Here is a 15,816-nt window from a genome sequence, read left to right as displayed (position 1 = left end):
GCAGGGTCCCAAAGCTTTGGGCCGTCCTTGACTGCTTTCCCAGGCCACAGGCAGGGAGCTGGAAGGGAAGCGGGGCTGCTGGGATTAGAACCAGTGCCCCTATGGGATCCTGGGTGTGCAAGGCGAAGACCTTAACCACTTGCGCCACCGCGCCAGGCCCGACTGGGATGACATTTGATGATTTTTTTCAAAACCTAAGTTGGCACCAAATTAGTATAAATTAGTATGAGATATACATAGTATCTCTTGTATGCATCTATTATGATTTTGAATGCTGAGAGATAGCAGTCTTCTTTTACAAGACTGTTCAAGTACTCCATAGAATAATTTAAAGTATGCAGGAAAGTATCAAAACTTTTAGTACTTCCCTTCATAATCTTTCCCTATCTTTGAAATTTGGAAACTTCAAAATGAATCTTTTTACAATGCAATTGGATTTGGACTTTACCTTGGGAATGCTTAGCTTTTAACTCTGCTCTGAAATGGGGAAATATTCATTCACCTTAGTTTAATGTTTTTTTCAGCCCATTCTTGAGAATGCAGGTTCTAGAGGTTATCACTAGAGGTACACAGAAGCGGTCTGTGTAGCTGAAAACATGGAAATGGGGCTGAGTTAAGCACATGTGAACAGAGCTTTTCATTACGGGACCTGTGAGCGCCTTCTATACACTGACACATTGGTGTGCCACACACACACGCCCACACACACACATCTCTGCAGGGTTGGGAGGAAAGATGGGCGAAAGTGTGGGGAGGCATTTACCAATCTTATTCCACAACTGAAATCCTGTTGACTGCCTAGAACCTGTAAGGATGTGTTTTGAAAACACCGTGTAAGTGCATTTCTCTGTAATTCTTCTGCTTCGGAGTTAATTCTCCCGGTCCTCACCCCTCCACCCTGCTCTCTGGTTTGTTGGCAGTCTCCCCCAGGCTTTTAAGAAAGGCTGCTCGGGTGAAGACGAGAACTGTGGTTCTGACCCCCACGTACAGCGGAGAAGCAGATGCCCTCCTACCTTCCCTGCGGACAGAGGTGTGGACCTGGGGGAAAGGGAAGGAAGGGCAGCTGGGCCATGGCGACGTGCTGCCAAGGTGAGTGCCTCCAGGAACCCGACCTCGACAGGGACAGATAACCTCTGTGCTGGGAAGGTCTGTAATGTCCGTTTCCTCCTGGAGGAAGTCTTCTGCCCACAAACGGTTGTGCAGTTCAGCTTTGATAAGAAGCTGTCCCTTGGGTCTTGAATTTGCTCCTGACAGCAAAGGGCTTCAGCATTCTTGATGCACCCTGTTGCTGCTGCTTTGATGCGTGATTATTTTGGAGTACCAAAAGGAGTGGTAGGGATAAGAAGGCATTTCATTGGAATACCCTAGTGGTGCAAATTTTTAATTGATAAAAAGAGCCAAAGGTTCTTTTTCCCTGAAAGGTATTTCTCTGACACTGTCAAAATAACTATAACAAAGGCAATAAACTGTTAATCTACATAAACTAGGGAAACACTCGTTTGGTTTAGTAGGAACTGTTAGCATGTAAGAGACACAATATGTATGACATTTGTGGGTCTGTAAATACAATGATTACAAAGTGAATTAATAGAAATGTCTGTTCTTGGAACAGGGGAGACAATGATGTCTTTTTTTTTTTAATTACCTTATTTTGCTCTCTATTTTTATACTTCATTGTGTCCCAAGTATACTCTGCTATAATGAATCATTTGAAGTTACATGATTTCATAATTCTGGATTATGGCAGTTAGTCACAATTAACATATGATTAAAGTAAAAACCTTCCCAAGTGATAATATTTAAATGTAAAATGAACATATATCGATTTTTGATTTAGAAAAAGTCTATGTATTTAATTTTTTAAGAGAGAGAGGGAGAGAGAGCATCTTTTATCTGCTGGTTCACTCTCCAGATGCCTACAACAGCAGGAACTAAACCAGGCTGGAACCAGTAGCCTAGTTTTCAGTCTGGGTTCCCACTTGAGTGACAGGGCCCTAACTCCTTGAGGCCTCACCTGCTACTTCCTGGGGTGTGCCATGGAAAGAAGCTGGCCTCAAATGGAACCAGGGCTTAAACCTGGAAACTGTTATGGGATGCTGGCATGCCAAGTGGCATATAGATTGTCTTAAGCATCTGCTCCCTCCACCCCCATTATTTTAACCATTTCTTTGGGAATATTTATTTACTTGAAGCCATTTGCTGTGTGATCTGAGAAAGGTGTGAGTCTCGCTGCAGAGACTTAGACGTCATATGTGTTCTTGTGTGTGTGTGTGTGTTTCTTCAAGGCTTCAGCCGCTGTGTGTGAAATGTCTGGATGGTAAAGAAGTCATCCACCTGGAGGCTGGCGATTACCATTCTCTCGCTCTAACTGCGAAATCCCAGGTGAGAGGCAAACCAGTGAGTGCTGATCTTACTTTCACAGATAGCCAGTTAGGCAGAACTGAGTATCTGCTGTGGTTAGGCAGCAATACTATATCTTGTTTGAATGTTCTGCTCTCTCTTTCTCTCTCTCTCTCTCTCTCTCTCTCTCTTTCATGCTGTTGTTTCCAGTTTACAGAAGAGGAAAGTAGACCAGAGAATTAACGTGACTTATCTGGAGTCATACACAATACTAGAGCTTTCATTTGCACGCTGTTCTTCTGGGCTAAGAACCTGGCTAGAACATGATCTCGTTTAAACCTAAACTCTAAATTTCCCAGGGAGCTGAATTTTTGTTTGTTCTTTGATGAAGAAAATCTATAACAGGACATGAAAGAACAAAAACAAAAGATCTTTCCTTGTACATTGTCGAACCTGAAAGTAATCTCCAGCATTCCTTAAAACCTTCCCTATAGATGCGAATACCCTCCTTGGCAAAGAAGGCATTTAAAATTGTTTGTAAGTGTATTCAAATAATGATTTTTCACAAATTCCTTGATTTTTTTTTTAAGATTTACTTTATTTTTATTGGAAAGTCAGATATATAGAGGAGAAACAAAGAGAAAGATCTTTCGTCCAGTGGCTCACTCCCCAAGTGGCTGCAATGGCTGGAGTTGAGCTGATACGAAGCCAGGAGCCAAGAACTTCCCCCGGATCTCCCATTTAGATGCAGGGTCCCAAGGCTTTGGGCCATCCTCCACTGCTTTCCCAGCCCACAAGCAGGGAGCTGACTGAGAAATGAAGTAGCTGGGATACAAACAGGCACCTATATGGGATCCTGGCAGATGCACAGCGAGGATTTAGCCATTAGGCTATCATGCCGAGCCCAATTCCTTGATCTTTTCAGAAAGCCAATATAAAGAATCCTGAAAGCTTCAAATATTAGATTTTATTTTAAATTGAACTAATACTAATGTTTATGTAGGTTACATTAGTATTAGGAAAGGGAAGGAAGATTTGTTGCTGTTTACATGCTGAATCATCCAGAAGACTTCCTGACATATGAAGAAGATTAATTAGGTCAACTGCACAATTAAAATGACTGGATTTCTTATTTACATACAGTGAGACAGAAAATGCATGTGGGGGAGAAGCTGCTGACAGTTGCAAACTATTGCAAAGATAGGGATAATTCTACCAGGAAATGCAGAGTCCATACGACACTGACTTTAGAGCTCTTTTAAAAGGTCAAGAAACAAAGCAGACATTAAAAGCAAGCTTTTTTTTGGGGGGGGGAGGGGAAATGAGAAGTATCAATGTTTCAAAAATATTTCTTTATCATCAAGTCACTCCAGTGTAAATTCAGTACAGTTGCAAAAATAATTCCAGTACGATATTTCCAACTCAGCAAAATAATTCCAAAATTGTTGTAAGAGAATAAATAGAGGTGAGCCAAGGAAATTCTGCAAAAAGAATAGAAAGGAAAAATAAACTTTACCTTTATAAAACATATTAGAAAATTACTAACAGATTAGTGGAATGAAAATATGCTTATAGACTAGACATAAATCCAAATGTACAGGTGAGAATTTAGGATCTGATACAGGTGAGCTTTTCAAATCAGTTATGAAAGCAGGACTGAATATTCACTAAATACAGTTGGAACCATTAGATACACAAATATACGTATGCACTCAAGGACTTAAAATATCTTTTTAAAAACTTTACTGTTAAAAATTTATTCGAAGAGCACAGTGACAAACTTTCCTCTGCTGGTACATTCCCCAAATGCTCACAACAACCAGGGCTGGGCCAGACCATAGTTAGAAGTCTGGCATTTCATCCAGGCAGGAGTTCCATGAGGGTGCTGGGCCCAAGTACTCCTGGGGTGTGTATCAAGAGGAAGCTGGATAGCTGGATTGGAAGTGCAGGCAGGACTTGGTCCCAGGCTTTCAGTTATGGGATACAGGTATTCCAAGAGCTGACCCAACCTACCGCATTACAATTCCCACTTGTATTTTTCGTTAATATTAAATTAGAGTTTTAAAATGCAGCAGCCACTTGATTAAACTATATCTACAGTCTTCTATGTAGATATTAAAAAATCATGTTGTAGATGTATATTTAGATGCAGATTTCTTTAAAAGCTAAAATGTCAATTCATAACATTAAGAAAAAAATCAGATCACAAAGAGGCATTTGTAGTGTGATCCTGTTTTATCCTTTTATATTTTATATGTATTATAGCTAGTAGACATTGAGTTTTCTGGAAGGATATATGTTCCCTAGACAGCGGTAGAGTCATCAGTATTTTCATTTTCTGTTTCTTGTTTTGTTTTACTGTGACAGTGTTAGACAGTGACCATGAGTCACTTTTATAACCAGGTTAAACAAAGCCATTTAAATTAAATATTGTTATATTTTAGTTTTTATCTGTAGTAGGAACGTAGGTGTTTATATAGGAAGGAACCTTATATGTAAATAATTCCAAAGTGTTCCTATCTTCAGAGTAAAGAATCATGATTAATTTCCTTATAGTCCTTGCCTTTATTTATCACTCTCTGTGTAGGAGCATACGATAGTTTCTGGATTTAAATACTGATTCTGTCATTTTCCAGTGTGTTGCTTTGGGTAACTTAATTAACCTTTCTGGACCAGTTTTTATCAGTAAAATGTCAACTAAAAATTTTTTTTTAAAATGTTGTGGAAATTAAACATCGACTGATAAGCAGCAAGTGTTAAGAACCGGACCTGTGGGTGGTAAACACCTGTTAAAAGTCAGGTGTTGCTAACTTCCTTTCTGTGTCTTCATGTGTAATCTGTGTACCCATTACATCTTCATGTGTACTATACATACCCATTATCTTTGATCTTGTTTAAAATTTGTTTTCTTGATATGTGTTATTTTTAAAATATATATGTAAAGACTACTGTGAGTTGTTAATGTGTAATGCTGTGTATACATTATTATGAAACTAGTTCAGAGTTAACTACAAGGTCAAATTCACAACCCTTACCTGCTTTCATATGTTTCTCTAATAGGTTTACTCATGGGGTAGCAATACCTTTGGTCAACTTGGGCATTCTGATTTTCCAACAACAGTTCCTCGTCTTGCAAAGGTACTCTAATAAACTTGGTAGCAACTTTTCTAGAATTCTAAGCTATAGTACTTAATATTTCTCCATTTTTTTCTTTTAAAAAATAGAGTTGCCTTTTTTTTAGCATACATTATTTTGATATTCTTAATTTTTAAAATATTTATTTATTTAATTGAAAATCAGAGTTAGAGGGAAGGAGAGACAGAGGTCATCATGTGCTGGCTTACCCTATGAATGATTACAACAGCCAGAGCTGGGCTGGTCCAAAGCTGGGAGTCAAGTGCTTGTGAGTCTTTGGCGTGGGTGCAGGGACCCAAGGACTTGAGCCATCCTCCACTGCTTTCCCAGGCACGTTAGCAGGGAGCTGGATTAGAAGTGGAGCTTCTCTTGAAACGGCACCTATATGGAATGGCACAACCACAGGCAGAGGCTTAGGATGCTACTCCGCTACGCTAGCCCCTTAAATTTTCTTAAACATGAAGCTGCTTATTTAAGTATTTTTTTAAAAAGTTATATTTCTTTAATATCAATTCTTGAAAATTCATAGTTCTTTTGTCTTTCTAAAGTGAAAAAATATATACCAAAAAACAAAAAATCCGAAACAAATGTTTTCCGAACTCTGTATTACCAAATCATGTCTGTTCTATAACTTATCATGTGTTTGGCTAATATATAGCATTATTTGGTGGTTATCTGCTTTTATGTTTTATTTCTAACGTATGGTACTATCATCTTTTTGTAAACCTTTCCCTTTTCTATAGTAACGCTAAAGCCTATAGGTTATCATTGTTATACTATTTTTATGCTCTGGCTTCAGTTTATGCAGTGTATTTAGGCAGTGCCAGCTCCTAGTCCCTTTTGTGCAATTCTAGAGCAGTGTTTTCCTACCTTTCTTTTATACCCCCTGCTATAACACCCTGAGGAAATACTAACTCCCTATGGATAGTATTGGTTCCTTAACCAGCAGTTTTGACTTTTTTGGTGGGGACAGGTAGTTTGTGTAGTGTGCAAAATGGAGTGGGATATGGAACTCATGCTTAGGTAGTTAGATTCTGAGGTTTTCTTCATCACACAGACCTCTACTATTGAGAGTAACAAACTCAGACAGGAAGGTCATTCCCATGATTTGTCTACTCCATATACAGCATGCTCCCACTACGGTCTTGGACTTTTACATGCATGTTTTCTTTTAGTCAACTTAATTTTCCACCGTAGAATAAGTCTTAACATTAGGGAGTAATTATGACTTGCCTTCACTCAGTCTTCAATATTCTCAAAAAGGCTACCGAATTTCTGCTTTATCAAAAAAGTAGAGCAAATCATCATTTCTTGTGCTTTTGGTTGTTTGTATTTTTACCTAGGAAGTAGAAAATGTACTTATTTATGCTAAGGAAAATTTTCTAATGTGACAAGGTGCTGGGAGGCAAAATTCTATGTAGTTTTACAATGTCTTAGTTTCATAACTGTACATATAAGTACTATGGAATCATGATTGTGGTTTACTTGGTGAATTGTGAAAAAAGATTTTGAAGTCATTCTAATTTGTAAGAATGAAAAGCTTAGGCAGAATGAGATTTGAATTAATTTTAATTAGAGTAAGAAGATGACTGCTTCCTCCTGTCAAAATGCTAGCATTCATTCTTGGCAAAATGAATCAAAATTCAAAACAGGCTAGTTTGAATTTGAGAACAGGGTCATGGTAGAACAGGATAGCTGTGAAGTAGCCAGTACATGCACATGGACACATAATAACCAGGGTTGAGCCAGGCTGAGACCAGGAGCCCAAAAGTTGATCTGGGTTTCTCACGTGGGTGGCTAGGCCCAAGTCCTTGTGCCACCATCTGCTGTCTCCCAGTGTGTGCGTTAGCAGGCAGCTGGATCAAAAGCAGAGTAGCTGGGACTTGAACCAGGCTATGAGAATCTCTGTACCACATCCCAGCCCCAGTGCTGTTTTTTTGGTTTGTTTTTTAATAGAAACAATCCAATTCTGAATTTAAAAGCTGAACATGGGATTTCTACATCTGATATACATTTTGCTGGCTGAGTTTTGCTCTCTGAGACAGGCCTAGATTTGTACCATGCCTTAAGTAACCTAATATTTTAGTTTCTGGAGAGCTGAAGTTGTGCATCGCCTTAGACAAACAATATCTTTCTGTTATTGCAGGTGAGCAGTGAACATGGAGTCTGGAGTGTAGCTGCAGGCCAAGATTATTCCCTGTTTTTGGTGGATACAGAAGACTTCCAGCCTGGGCTATATTACAGTGGCCGACAGGACCCTACAGAAGGTGACAACCTTCCAGAGAATACCAGTGGTACTAAGACTCCAGTACTTCTCTCCTGTAGTAAGGTGAACAGGAATTGGATCCTTAGGTGCACATGCTATAACACATGAGAAATCTGTCATATTGGTGCTTGTATGCCTGACCACCAAGTACTCTGACTACCTTATTTAAGATTGCAGTCCCCTTTCATCCAGTCACTCCTTACATCTTTTTCCTCATGCCTTCTCTCCACGGTCCCTGTCACTAATACACTGTGCCACTTCCTTGTTCTGTCTGTTGTCTGTCCTCTCTACTGTAAGATTCACCAGGGTAGGGATTTTAGGCTCTTCCGGTCATTGTTCTATCTTTGTTGTACGTGTCTTAAAAAAAAAAATTCTCTGGGAAAAGTGCATGTCACAGTGATGTTTCTTGACTGCATATGTGGAATCTTTAGAGGTGAACTCGAATAGAAATGGGGTAGGTGTATTCTGTTAGTGGGAGGTTAGTTGCGGGGTCCTGAGCAGGGTCAGGGCAGACATGAAGGACCCGGCAGCCTTTGGCAGTGCTCTATCATTTCTTCTCAGCTTTTCACCGAAGCTCCTGTTGCTTACTTGAAGATCTAAATTTTTCTCTGTTCTGTTTTGTCTTTTTTTAAAACTCGAACTTGTGGCTACACCCAACCTTAGTAACTCATATCTTGCAAATAGCAAAGCTATTATGTTCTGAGTTTCTTATTTCTTTTGAATCATATTGCCTATGGAATGCTTTTAAGTCTGTTTTTCTGGCTGCGTTAGTATCCTAGGAATGTATAGGAGCAAGATCTTAGCTGCTAAAGGCAACACAGGCCAAGATTGGGCTCTTGGCCTTTGCTTAGCCTCTTCTTTCAAGTGTGCTAATTGAGTTTATAGTTGTTGACTGTGGCTGCACATTCCCCATGAAAGAGTGCAATTAAAATAAAGGATGAACCAGACTGGTGAAAAGACCAAAGCTCTGGTGTACAGGTGTACAGGTCGCCTGCTTAGTTTAATAATTTAAACATGTGAAGACATTGGATGATTCGTTGAATGGTATTTTTGGTAAATGACAAAGACCATTTTAAAGAATATCCCTTTGTGTGGAACTTTTTAGAAACGCTAAACTTTTAGCCGCTTGACATTTTCTTGTTTAGAACTCTGCTCTTACTGCTCCTCCATCGTTCACAAGTGGGCCCTGAAACATGTGTCCCTGTCCTATGTATGTTTCAATTTCTAGGGTGTTTGTAGTTCCCCATGTATCTTTTACTGTGAAATTGGTTATCAGCTCTAAAACAAAACAAGTAAGCAGCCTGATCTGTAGTTTTTCTCCAGAGTTTCACTCTGGTCAATATTATGCTGCCAATGTTTTTAAAATGCTCTTGGAAAGTTCCTGAGTGTTTGACAGTTGGCTTTTACCAGCGCACACAAGCTGGCTCAGTGCACCAAATTATCATGATCTAATTATGTTTTACCTGTAATCTTTGTATGTTTTTCTGTTTCAGCTTGGATATGTAAGCAGAGTCATAGCAGGAAAAGAGAGTTATATAGCCTTGGTGGACAAAAACATCATGGGGTATATAGCCAGTCTTCATGAGTTGGCTGCTACAGAAAGACGGTTCTATTCAAGACTAAGTGACATCAAATCTCAGATTCTCAGGCCTCTTCTCAGCTTGGGTAAGTGGAAGTGTCCCCCACCCCTTATGCCCAAATCATTAGGGCTCTTATTTTTTTCTATTCTTTATATATCATAAAGAAAGAAAACCATACTCACTTCGGCAGCAAATATACTAAAAAGAAAGAAAGCCTTTGAATTGAGGTTTATTCCTTTCTTTCCAGTCTTATGTTTTTTTGTGCAGTGAACAGGTTATATTTTGTTTACATCAGCAGTCCAGCTGTCTCTTCCCCTCTCCTGCCTTTCCACAGCTCCTTCTATTTGCAGAAGTAGACAGTGGGGCTTCCAAGGTGTGACAGAGAGGCAGACACCACACTGGGGACATTGAGTCTGGAGGCTGGACTTCCCAGTGAGGCTAGATTCTCATCAGTTCAAGTGGATGGAATTGAATATTTTTGCTTAGCTTTATTGAGTTGTCTCCCAAAGCCCTCTGTAGCATTCCAAGGGCCCCAGCATTCTGACTTGAGTCACACTTCTGCATGAAAAGGCTGAGCTGACTGGAGTGGGTGGGAAGAACTAGCAAGACAGAAGTTGGTATGAAAAGTTGAAAATAAACTAAGAGATAGATACAGAAGTGAGTTTAATTCATGAGCTTTGGTAACTAGTGTGTGAAATTAGAAAATTCACTTCCATTCATTTGTTGTCGTATTACATATGTTTGAAAAGAAGGTTGAATTACCAAGGTGGTTCTCCAATTTGGTTGATCTTTGTCATCTGGAGAGCCTTTTTTCAAATACCTATCCTAGGATCTGAATTTCAGACCTATTCTGTAAGGATCTGTAAGGATCTTGTCCTGAAATTACTAAAACTTGTGATTTTTTTTTTTACATTTATTTATTTATTTATTTGAAAGGCAGAACAATATAGACAGGAAGAGAGGGAGAGAGTAAGGGGTGGAGAGAGAGAAAAAGAGAGAAAGAATTGATTTTCCATATACTGTTTCACTCCCCAAAAGCTTCTAGGACAGGAACTCCACCTGATACCCCGCATACTTAGGTACTATCTTCAGTACTGGGGCCATCTCTGTTGCCCTCCCGCACCTTAAGCCAAAACCTGGAGCAGAGGCAAAGCAGCTGGGGCTGGTTTCACAAGTGGTGGCAGATTAACACACTGCACCAAAATGCCACCACCAGGTTCCCCCATCCTCACTTCAGACCCAGCCACCGATGGTCTTTCAAGTCACTTTATTGAACAATGAGATTATTTGCGCTCCTTTGATAAAATATGTCTCAACCTGTTGAGTGTTTTCAGAAAAGGAGAACTTAAAATGTTGTTCATACAATCATAATGTTCAAACTTTGACTGTTGTCATTATTTTGTTACAGAAAATTTGGGCAGTGCCAACACAGTTCAGTTGTTGCAGGAGGTGGCAAGCCGATTCAGTAAGCTGTGTTACTTAATTGGTCAGCATGGAGTCTCCCTGAGAAGCTTCCTGCAGGGGATGAAGGAAGCCAGGAACCTGGTCATTCTGAAGCATGCCAGTCTCTTCCTGGACAGTTATACAGAGTAAGTATTGTGCCGTGTCATGTTCAGTCCCTGTAGGGCTGCTGTGCCAGGGAGAAGAGTTGTTTAATCAGAAGAGACAGCAGCTGTGTTTGGACCTTAAACCAACTCTAGCATGGCTAAAGTTTAGTTTTCTTTAAAGGAGAAGAAAGTTGAAAAATAATAATCCCTGCTATATCCTAGCAGAATTATTGATAGTGACTTATGTTATATAAAGTATAATAAACCTGGTTATTTTCTCAATTATGTAAATTGTACTAAAACTTGATAAAGTTTCAAGACCAATTGCTGGTTAAAAACATGAGATTGATTGATTCTGATGTTTGCTTTTAACTCTCCTGTCAGTGAAGATTTGAAAGACCAAAACACTATTAACATTGAGATATTTTCTTGATAAAACCCAGAATGATTATCTAGAGTTTTTTTACTGCTCTTTAAATAAAATATCCCATATGAAGTTTAATTTGCATTTAGCATTATGTTAGGCATAACTTAAGTGCTACTTTCATGTGTGTTGTATCAGTGATCTCAAATGTGCATAATTTTAGTTTATTCATACTTTATCCATCCAAAAATAATACTGAGTGCCCATGGAGTGCCGGTCACTGCACGGATCTCCAGGTCCCCACTAGCCCTTGAAAACCACCTGTCCTCAGGGAGCTCAAGTTCTGTTTTCACTTACGGCATTAAGGTGAACACTGTACAAATAATGATCATGGAAAGGATGTTCTAAGTTGCCCATAATCCTCCTGCTAGAAGGAACCACAGTTGATCATTTTAGTGTGTTTGTTTTCAGATGTCATGTACAGACTGATGCATGAGATTCTAATTCTAAGCAAATTTGAATATATTTGAAACTTTTCTGAAAGAATATAGTCTAGTTTGAGTTTTTTAACTTACCAACCTTCCGATGTGGAAAATGAAGTAATATAACTTGACACTGATTCTCTTTTTAAAATCTAGGCTTTGCTGTTTGTATGAAAGTTTCAGCTGTCATTAGTGTAATTTTCTTTTCAAGTTTGTATTTACCTCTTTTTTACTTTTTCTTCTCTGATACTCTAGGCCCTCTGCATGAAAGTACTTCAGCTTTGATAGATGAGTTATTTTTTTAACATAGTATCTTATTATTATATAATAATCTGCTTGCTTCCAATAGATGAGGCAAGTAGATAGCAAGGTTTATATGTAAATTCTAAAAATGTTAAATTGTGAAATATGCATCACATAAAATTGATCACTGTAGCCTTTTTGTTTGCTGGTACACTTGTTATTGAGGTAAAATTCATATAGCATGAAATATAGCCATTTTAGACTTGTGGTATTTAGTGCCTTCACCATTTGGTGCAATTAGAGTCTCAGTCTAGTCCTCCGCAGTGTTTGTCATCTCTGAACAAAAGCCTTCACTGGTTAAGCAGTCGCATCCCATGCCATCCCTAGATGTCACTCTGATGCCTGCATGGTCTCCATGGATTGACCTAGTCTGAATATTTCATACCAATGGAATCATGTGACATGAGCCTTCATGTCTAGCATCGTGTTTGAGCATAGGGCAGTTGGACTGTTTGTAGTAGGAGTTTTTCTTCTCTCAAAGTCAGTTGATGCAATTTGCCAGCCTAGGAAAAGAAGTTTCTCTACTGGTAGTAGTACTTGTAACACTTTTAAAAAGAAGTATTTATTTGAAAGAGTTATAGGCAGGGAGAGGCAGACAGAGAAAGAGGTCTTCTGTCTGCTGGTTTACTTCCCAAAGTGGACTGGCCAGGGCTGCACCAGGCTGAAGTTAGGATCCAGGAGCTTTATCCAAGTCTTCAACAGGTACTTAAACCCACACATTTGGGGCCATGTCCTCTACTGCTTTCCTAGCGCATCAGTAGGGAGTTGGCTTAGAAGTGAAACAACCACGACTCAACCCTGCACCATAAGCCCTTTAATCAACATTTTTGAAAAGATTTATTTATTTTTATTGGAAAGGCAGACATACAGAGAGAAGGAGAGACAGAGGAAGGTCTTCTGTCTGATGGTTCACTCCCCAAGTGGCTGCAACGACTGGAGTTGAACCAATCCAAAGCCAGGAGCCAGGAGCTTCTTCTGGGTCTCTTACACACGTGCAGGGTCCCAAAGCTTTGGGCCATCCTTGACTGCTTTTCCAGGCCACAGACAGAGAGCTGGATGGGAAGTGGGGCTGCTGGGATTAGAACCAGCGCCCAAATGGGATTCTGGTGCATTCAAGGTGAAGACATTAGCTGTTAGCCCACTGTGCTGGGCCCTAATCAACATTTTCTAACACTCTCGCCCTTAAGCTCTTTTAAACAATTTTCTTACTTTCTGTACTGTTAATTTTTCCAAAAGTTTATATTTTTAATTTATTGGAAGGCAGCATGTCAGAAAGGGACAGAGACAGACACACCCAGCTGCTAGCTTACTCACCAAATGTCTGCTGCAGCTATGACTGGACCACGCTGGAGGTGGGAGCCTGGAATTCCATTCATATTTTCCCTGTGAATGGCACCGACCCAGATACTTCTCATCCTCAGCTGAGCTGGATGAGAAGCAGAGACAAGTTTCAATTCGAGGCATTTTGGGAGAAGATGAAGGCCTCTCAGGAGGTGGCTTAGCCCTCCATGACCCAGAGCTTGCTTGCCCTTACTGTTCATTTCTGAAGATGTTATTGGGAAACCTGAAGTAAAGATTAGGGGAAAATTTCCATTAAATATCTGACAGATCTGATAACATTTTCTTAAACTATAGCCATTGCTTGCGTGGCTGTGTTTTTAAAATTTCCCTTTGCACTAACCTCATTACTAAACCAGCACCTCTCTGGTTGCTGCGATTATCACCTTAACCTGCTTTCTCTTTATCCTTGTGTAGCTCACAAATGTTGACATCACAGAAGCCAAGAACTCATTGGGGAGATACAAAAAATATTTGCTCCAGGTACTTGCCTGAAAAATCTGAAAAAGCACTTTATATTTTAACACTAATGTTCCTGTGTTTTCTTTTTTGCTGTAGGTATTGCACATCTATTACAAATTTCCTGGTTATGGGAGGATTCTCGCTTCTTGCCAAACCTGCCATGTAAGCAAGCACATACTTTCCCATTACTATTCAGCATCCAAGGATCATATGTTATGGGGTTTTGTGTTTGGGGGTTCTCAGGGAAAGCCTTGGCTTGGTCATTTTGCCAAAGCCCTTCTAAAAGATAACTGATTATCCACAGAAGTAGCATAATACCTAAACGCATTAAACTAAAAGGCATAAGATCTGGATCCCTCCTTAGTACCACCTCTTGTTATCCCAGAGACTGGGTAACCCTCCCCAAGTCAATAAACCCAACTCTTTATGTGAAAATCAGCACCATTCTCTCCCCTCTGATGGAAAATAACTAATGGATGGGATGACTTACAGAAAATAGGATAAGGAGGAGGTAGACAAGCATTATATGTGTTATTCAGTGACATTTGCAAAGCTTGGAGGAAGCCAAGTTTAATTACAGGAGGATGCAAAACTAGGTGGAGACACAAGGCCGTCTAAGTGGGGAGCTTCCGGGCTTCTTTATGACTCTGGCAGTCATTGGCCTTGGCTTTATGCTGCTGTGTTGCTTACCTGCCTCCAGTGTTGCAGAGCTCAGGGTGATCTTGGTCTCTGCTAAATCTGCTAAAGGAGCTGAGATAAGTGAAAGCTTCTTGCCCACAGTCCCATGCTCACAGCCTAGGCATGCAGCAGACGACCAAGGTGCACTCTGGGCTGGGCAGCAGATGCTAGGACAGAGAATTTGGGCAGCATTTTCTAAGTGGGTGTTAATGAATCCCTTTCTCTTCCCTAATTGAAGACAGAAATGCCATCCTTTCTCTGTGTCTGTCCACAGTCAGTGTTCCTGAGTTTCAGACCTCCAGAGCCCAGGGGTGAGTTCTGTGCACTCATTGGGTCTTAGGTGACGGTCAGGTTCCCATGCCTCGGTTAGCTTAGCACTTGGATCGTTGTACAGGCTTTTTTCTCTTCTCAACTCTGGTAAAATATACATGACATAGTATTTACCCATTCATAAGTGTACAGTTCAGTGGTGTCAAATATGTTCACAATGTTATGTATTCACCACTGTTCCTCCCCAGAACTTTGTACCCCAAAATTATGTACCCATTAAACAGTAACCTGTCCACTCTCCTGCAGCCTCTGGCAACTGCTAGTCTACCTTGTGTTTCTGGGATTTCGCTTGTTCTAGGTACTTTATGTGAGTGAAATTGCATTTATCCTTCTGTCTGGCTAACGGTCCTGAAGCATAATGTTTTCAAGATCCATGAATGTTGCAACATATATCAAATTACACTCCATTTTGCAACTAAATAATATTTCACATTTGATTCATCCATGAATCTGTTGTAGCATACTTAGGTTCTTTTTTTTTTTTTCCTGCCTATAATGCACTAATTCTTATTTTAAAAACTTGAGGAACAATATGAAGTAGCCATGTAAGGAAAGACCGTGAAAAACTCAAAAGGCAGACAAGCTTGTCCCCTGGTGAGATTCCCTGGGAGTCCACCTGGGTTCTTCTAAAGGATGTAAGTCTGTAACAAGAGGCCAGAGCATGAGCAAGTCCTGGAAAGTAATGGAATTCGTGCGAATGGAACCATTTCTGCACTGGCCTTCAAAGTCTGGTGGGAGGGAGTGTGACTTCATCCCGTCCTACCCCTGTCTCCGCAGCAGGTCAAAGCAGAATGCTCCCGGAGGACTGTGGGAGTGTCCTCAGCTGACCCCTGCTGCAGAGCACGGAGAGGAAGTAGGAATACCAACAGAGCTGGGTGGTTTAATTGTTGCTCATGAAGTGACAGAAAAGGATTCTGTCCCAACAGCTCTTAACTGTTGTATAAGCAATTTAAGTGTTTTGGCCTGGTGAGCATAGACTCAATCGATGACA

The 15,816-nt window shown here is 40.1% G+C and overlaps 1 protein-coding gene across 2 annotated transcripts in view; it reads left to right on the top strand.

The window, feature by feature from the left end:
* The window catches only part of LOC121159406 (alsin), a 56,261-nt gene that overhangs the window by 12,012 nt on the left and 28,433 nt on the right, over positions 1-15,816 (top strand). For both annotated transcript variants that reach the window (XM_040984449.1, XM_040984448.1), the window contains exons 5-11: positions 921-1,089; positions 2,286-2,382; positions 5,401-5,478; positions 7,622-7,804; positions 9,235-9,406; positions 10,730-10,910; positions 13,914-13,979. In XM_040984449.1, the coding sequence (XP_040840383.1) occupies positions 921-1,089; positions 2,286-2,382; positions 5,401-5,478; positions 7,622-7,804; positions 9,235-9,406; positions 10,730-10,910; positions 13,914-13,979 (946 nt within the window). The remainder of the gene's footprint in view (positions 1-920; positions 1,090-2,285; positions 2,383-5,400; positions 5,479-7,621; positions 7,805-9,234; positions 9,407-10,729; positions 10,911-13,913; positions 13,980-15,816) is intronic.

Source organism: Ochotona curzoniae, unplaced genomic scaffold, assembly GCF_017591425.1.
Source record: "Ochotona curzoniae isolate NIBS_2020 unplaced genomic scaffold, NIBS_Ocur_1.0 contig_4148, whole genome shotgun sequence".
Taxonomy (NCBI): domain Eukaryota; kingdom Metazoa; phylum Chordata; class Mammalia; order Lagomorpha; family Ochotonidae; genus Ochotona; species Ochotona curzoniae.
This window is presented reverse-complemented; position numbering and strand designations above follow the sequence as displayed.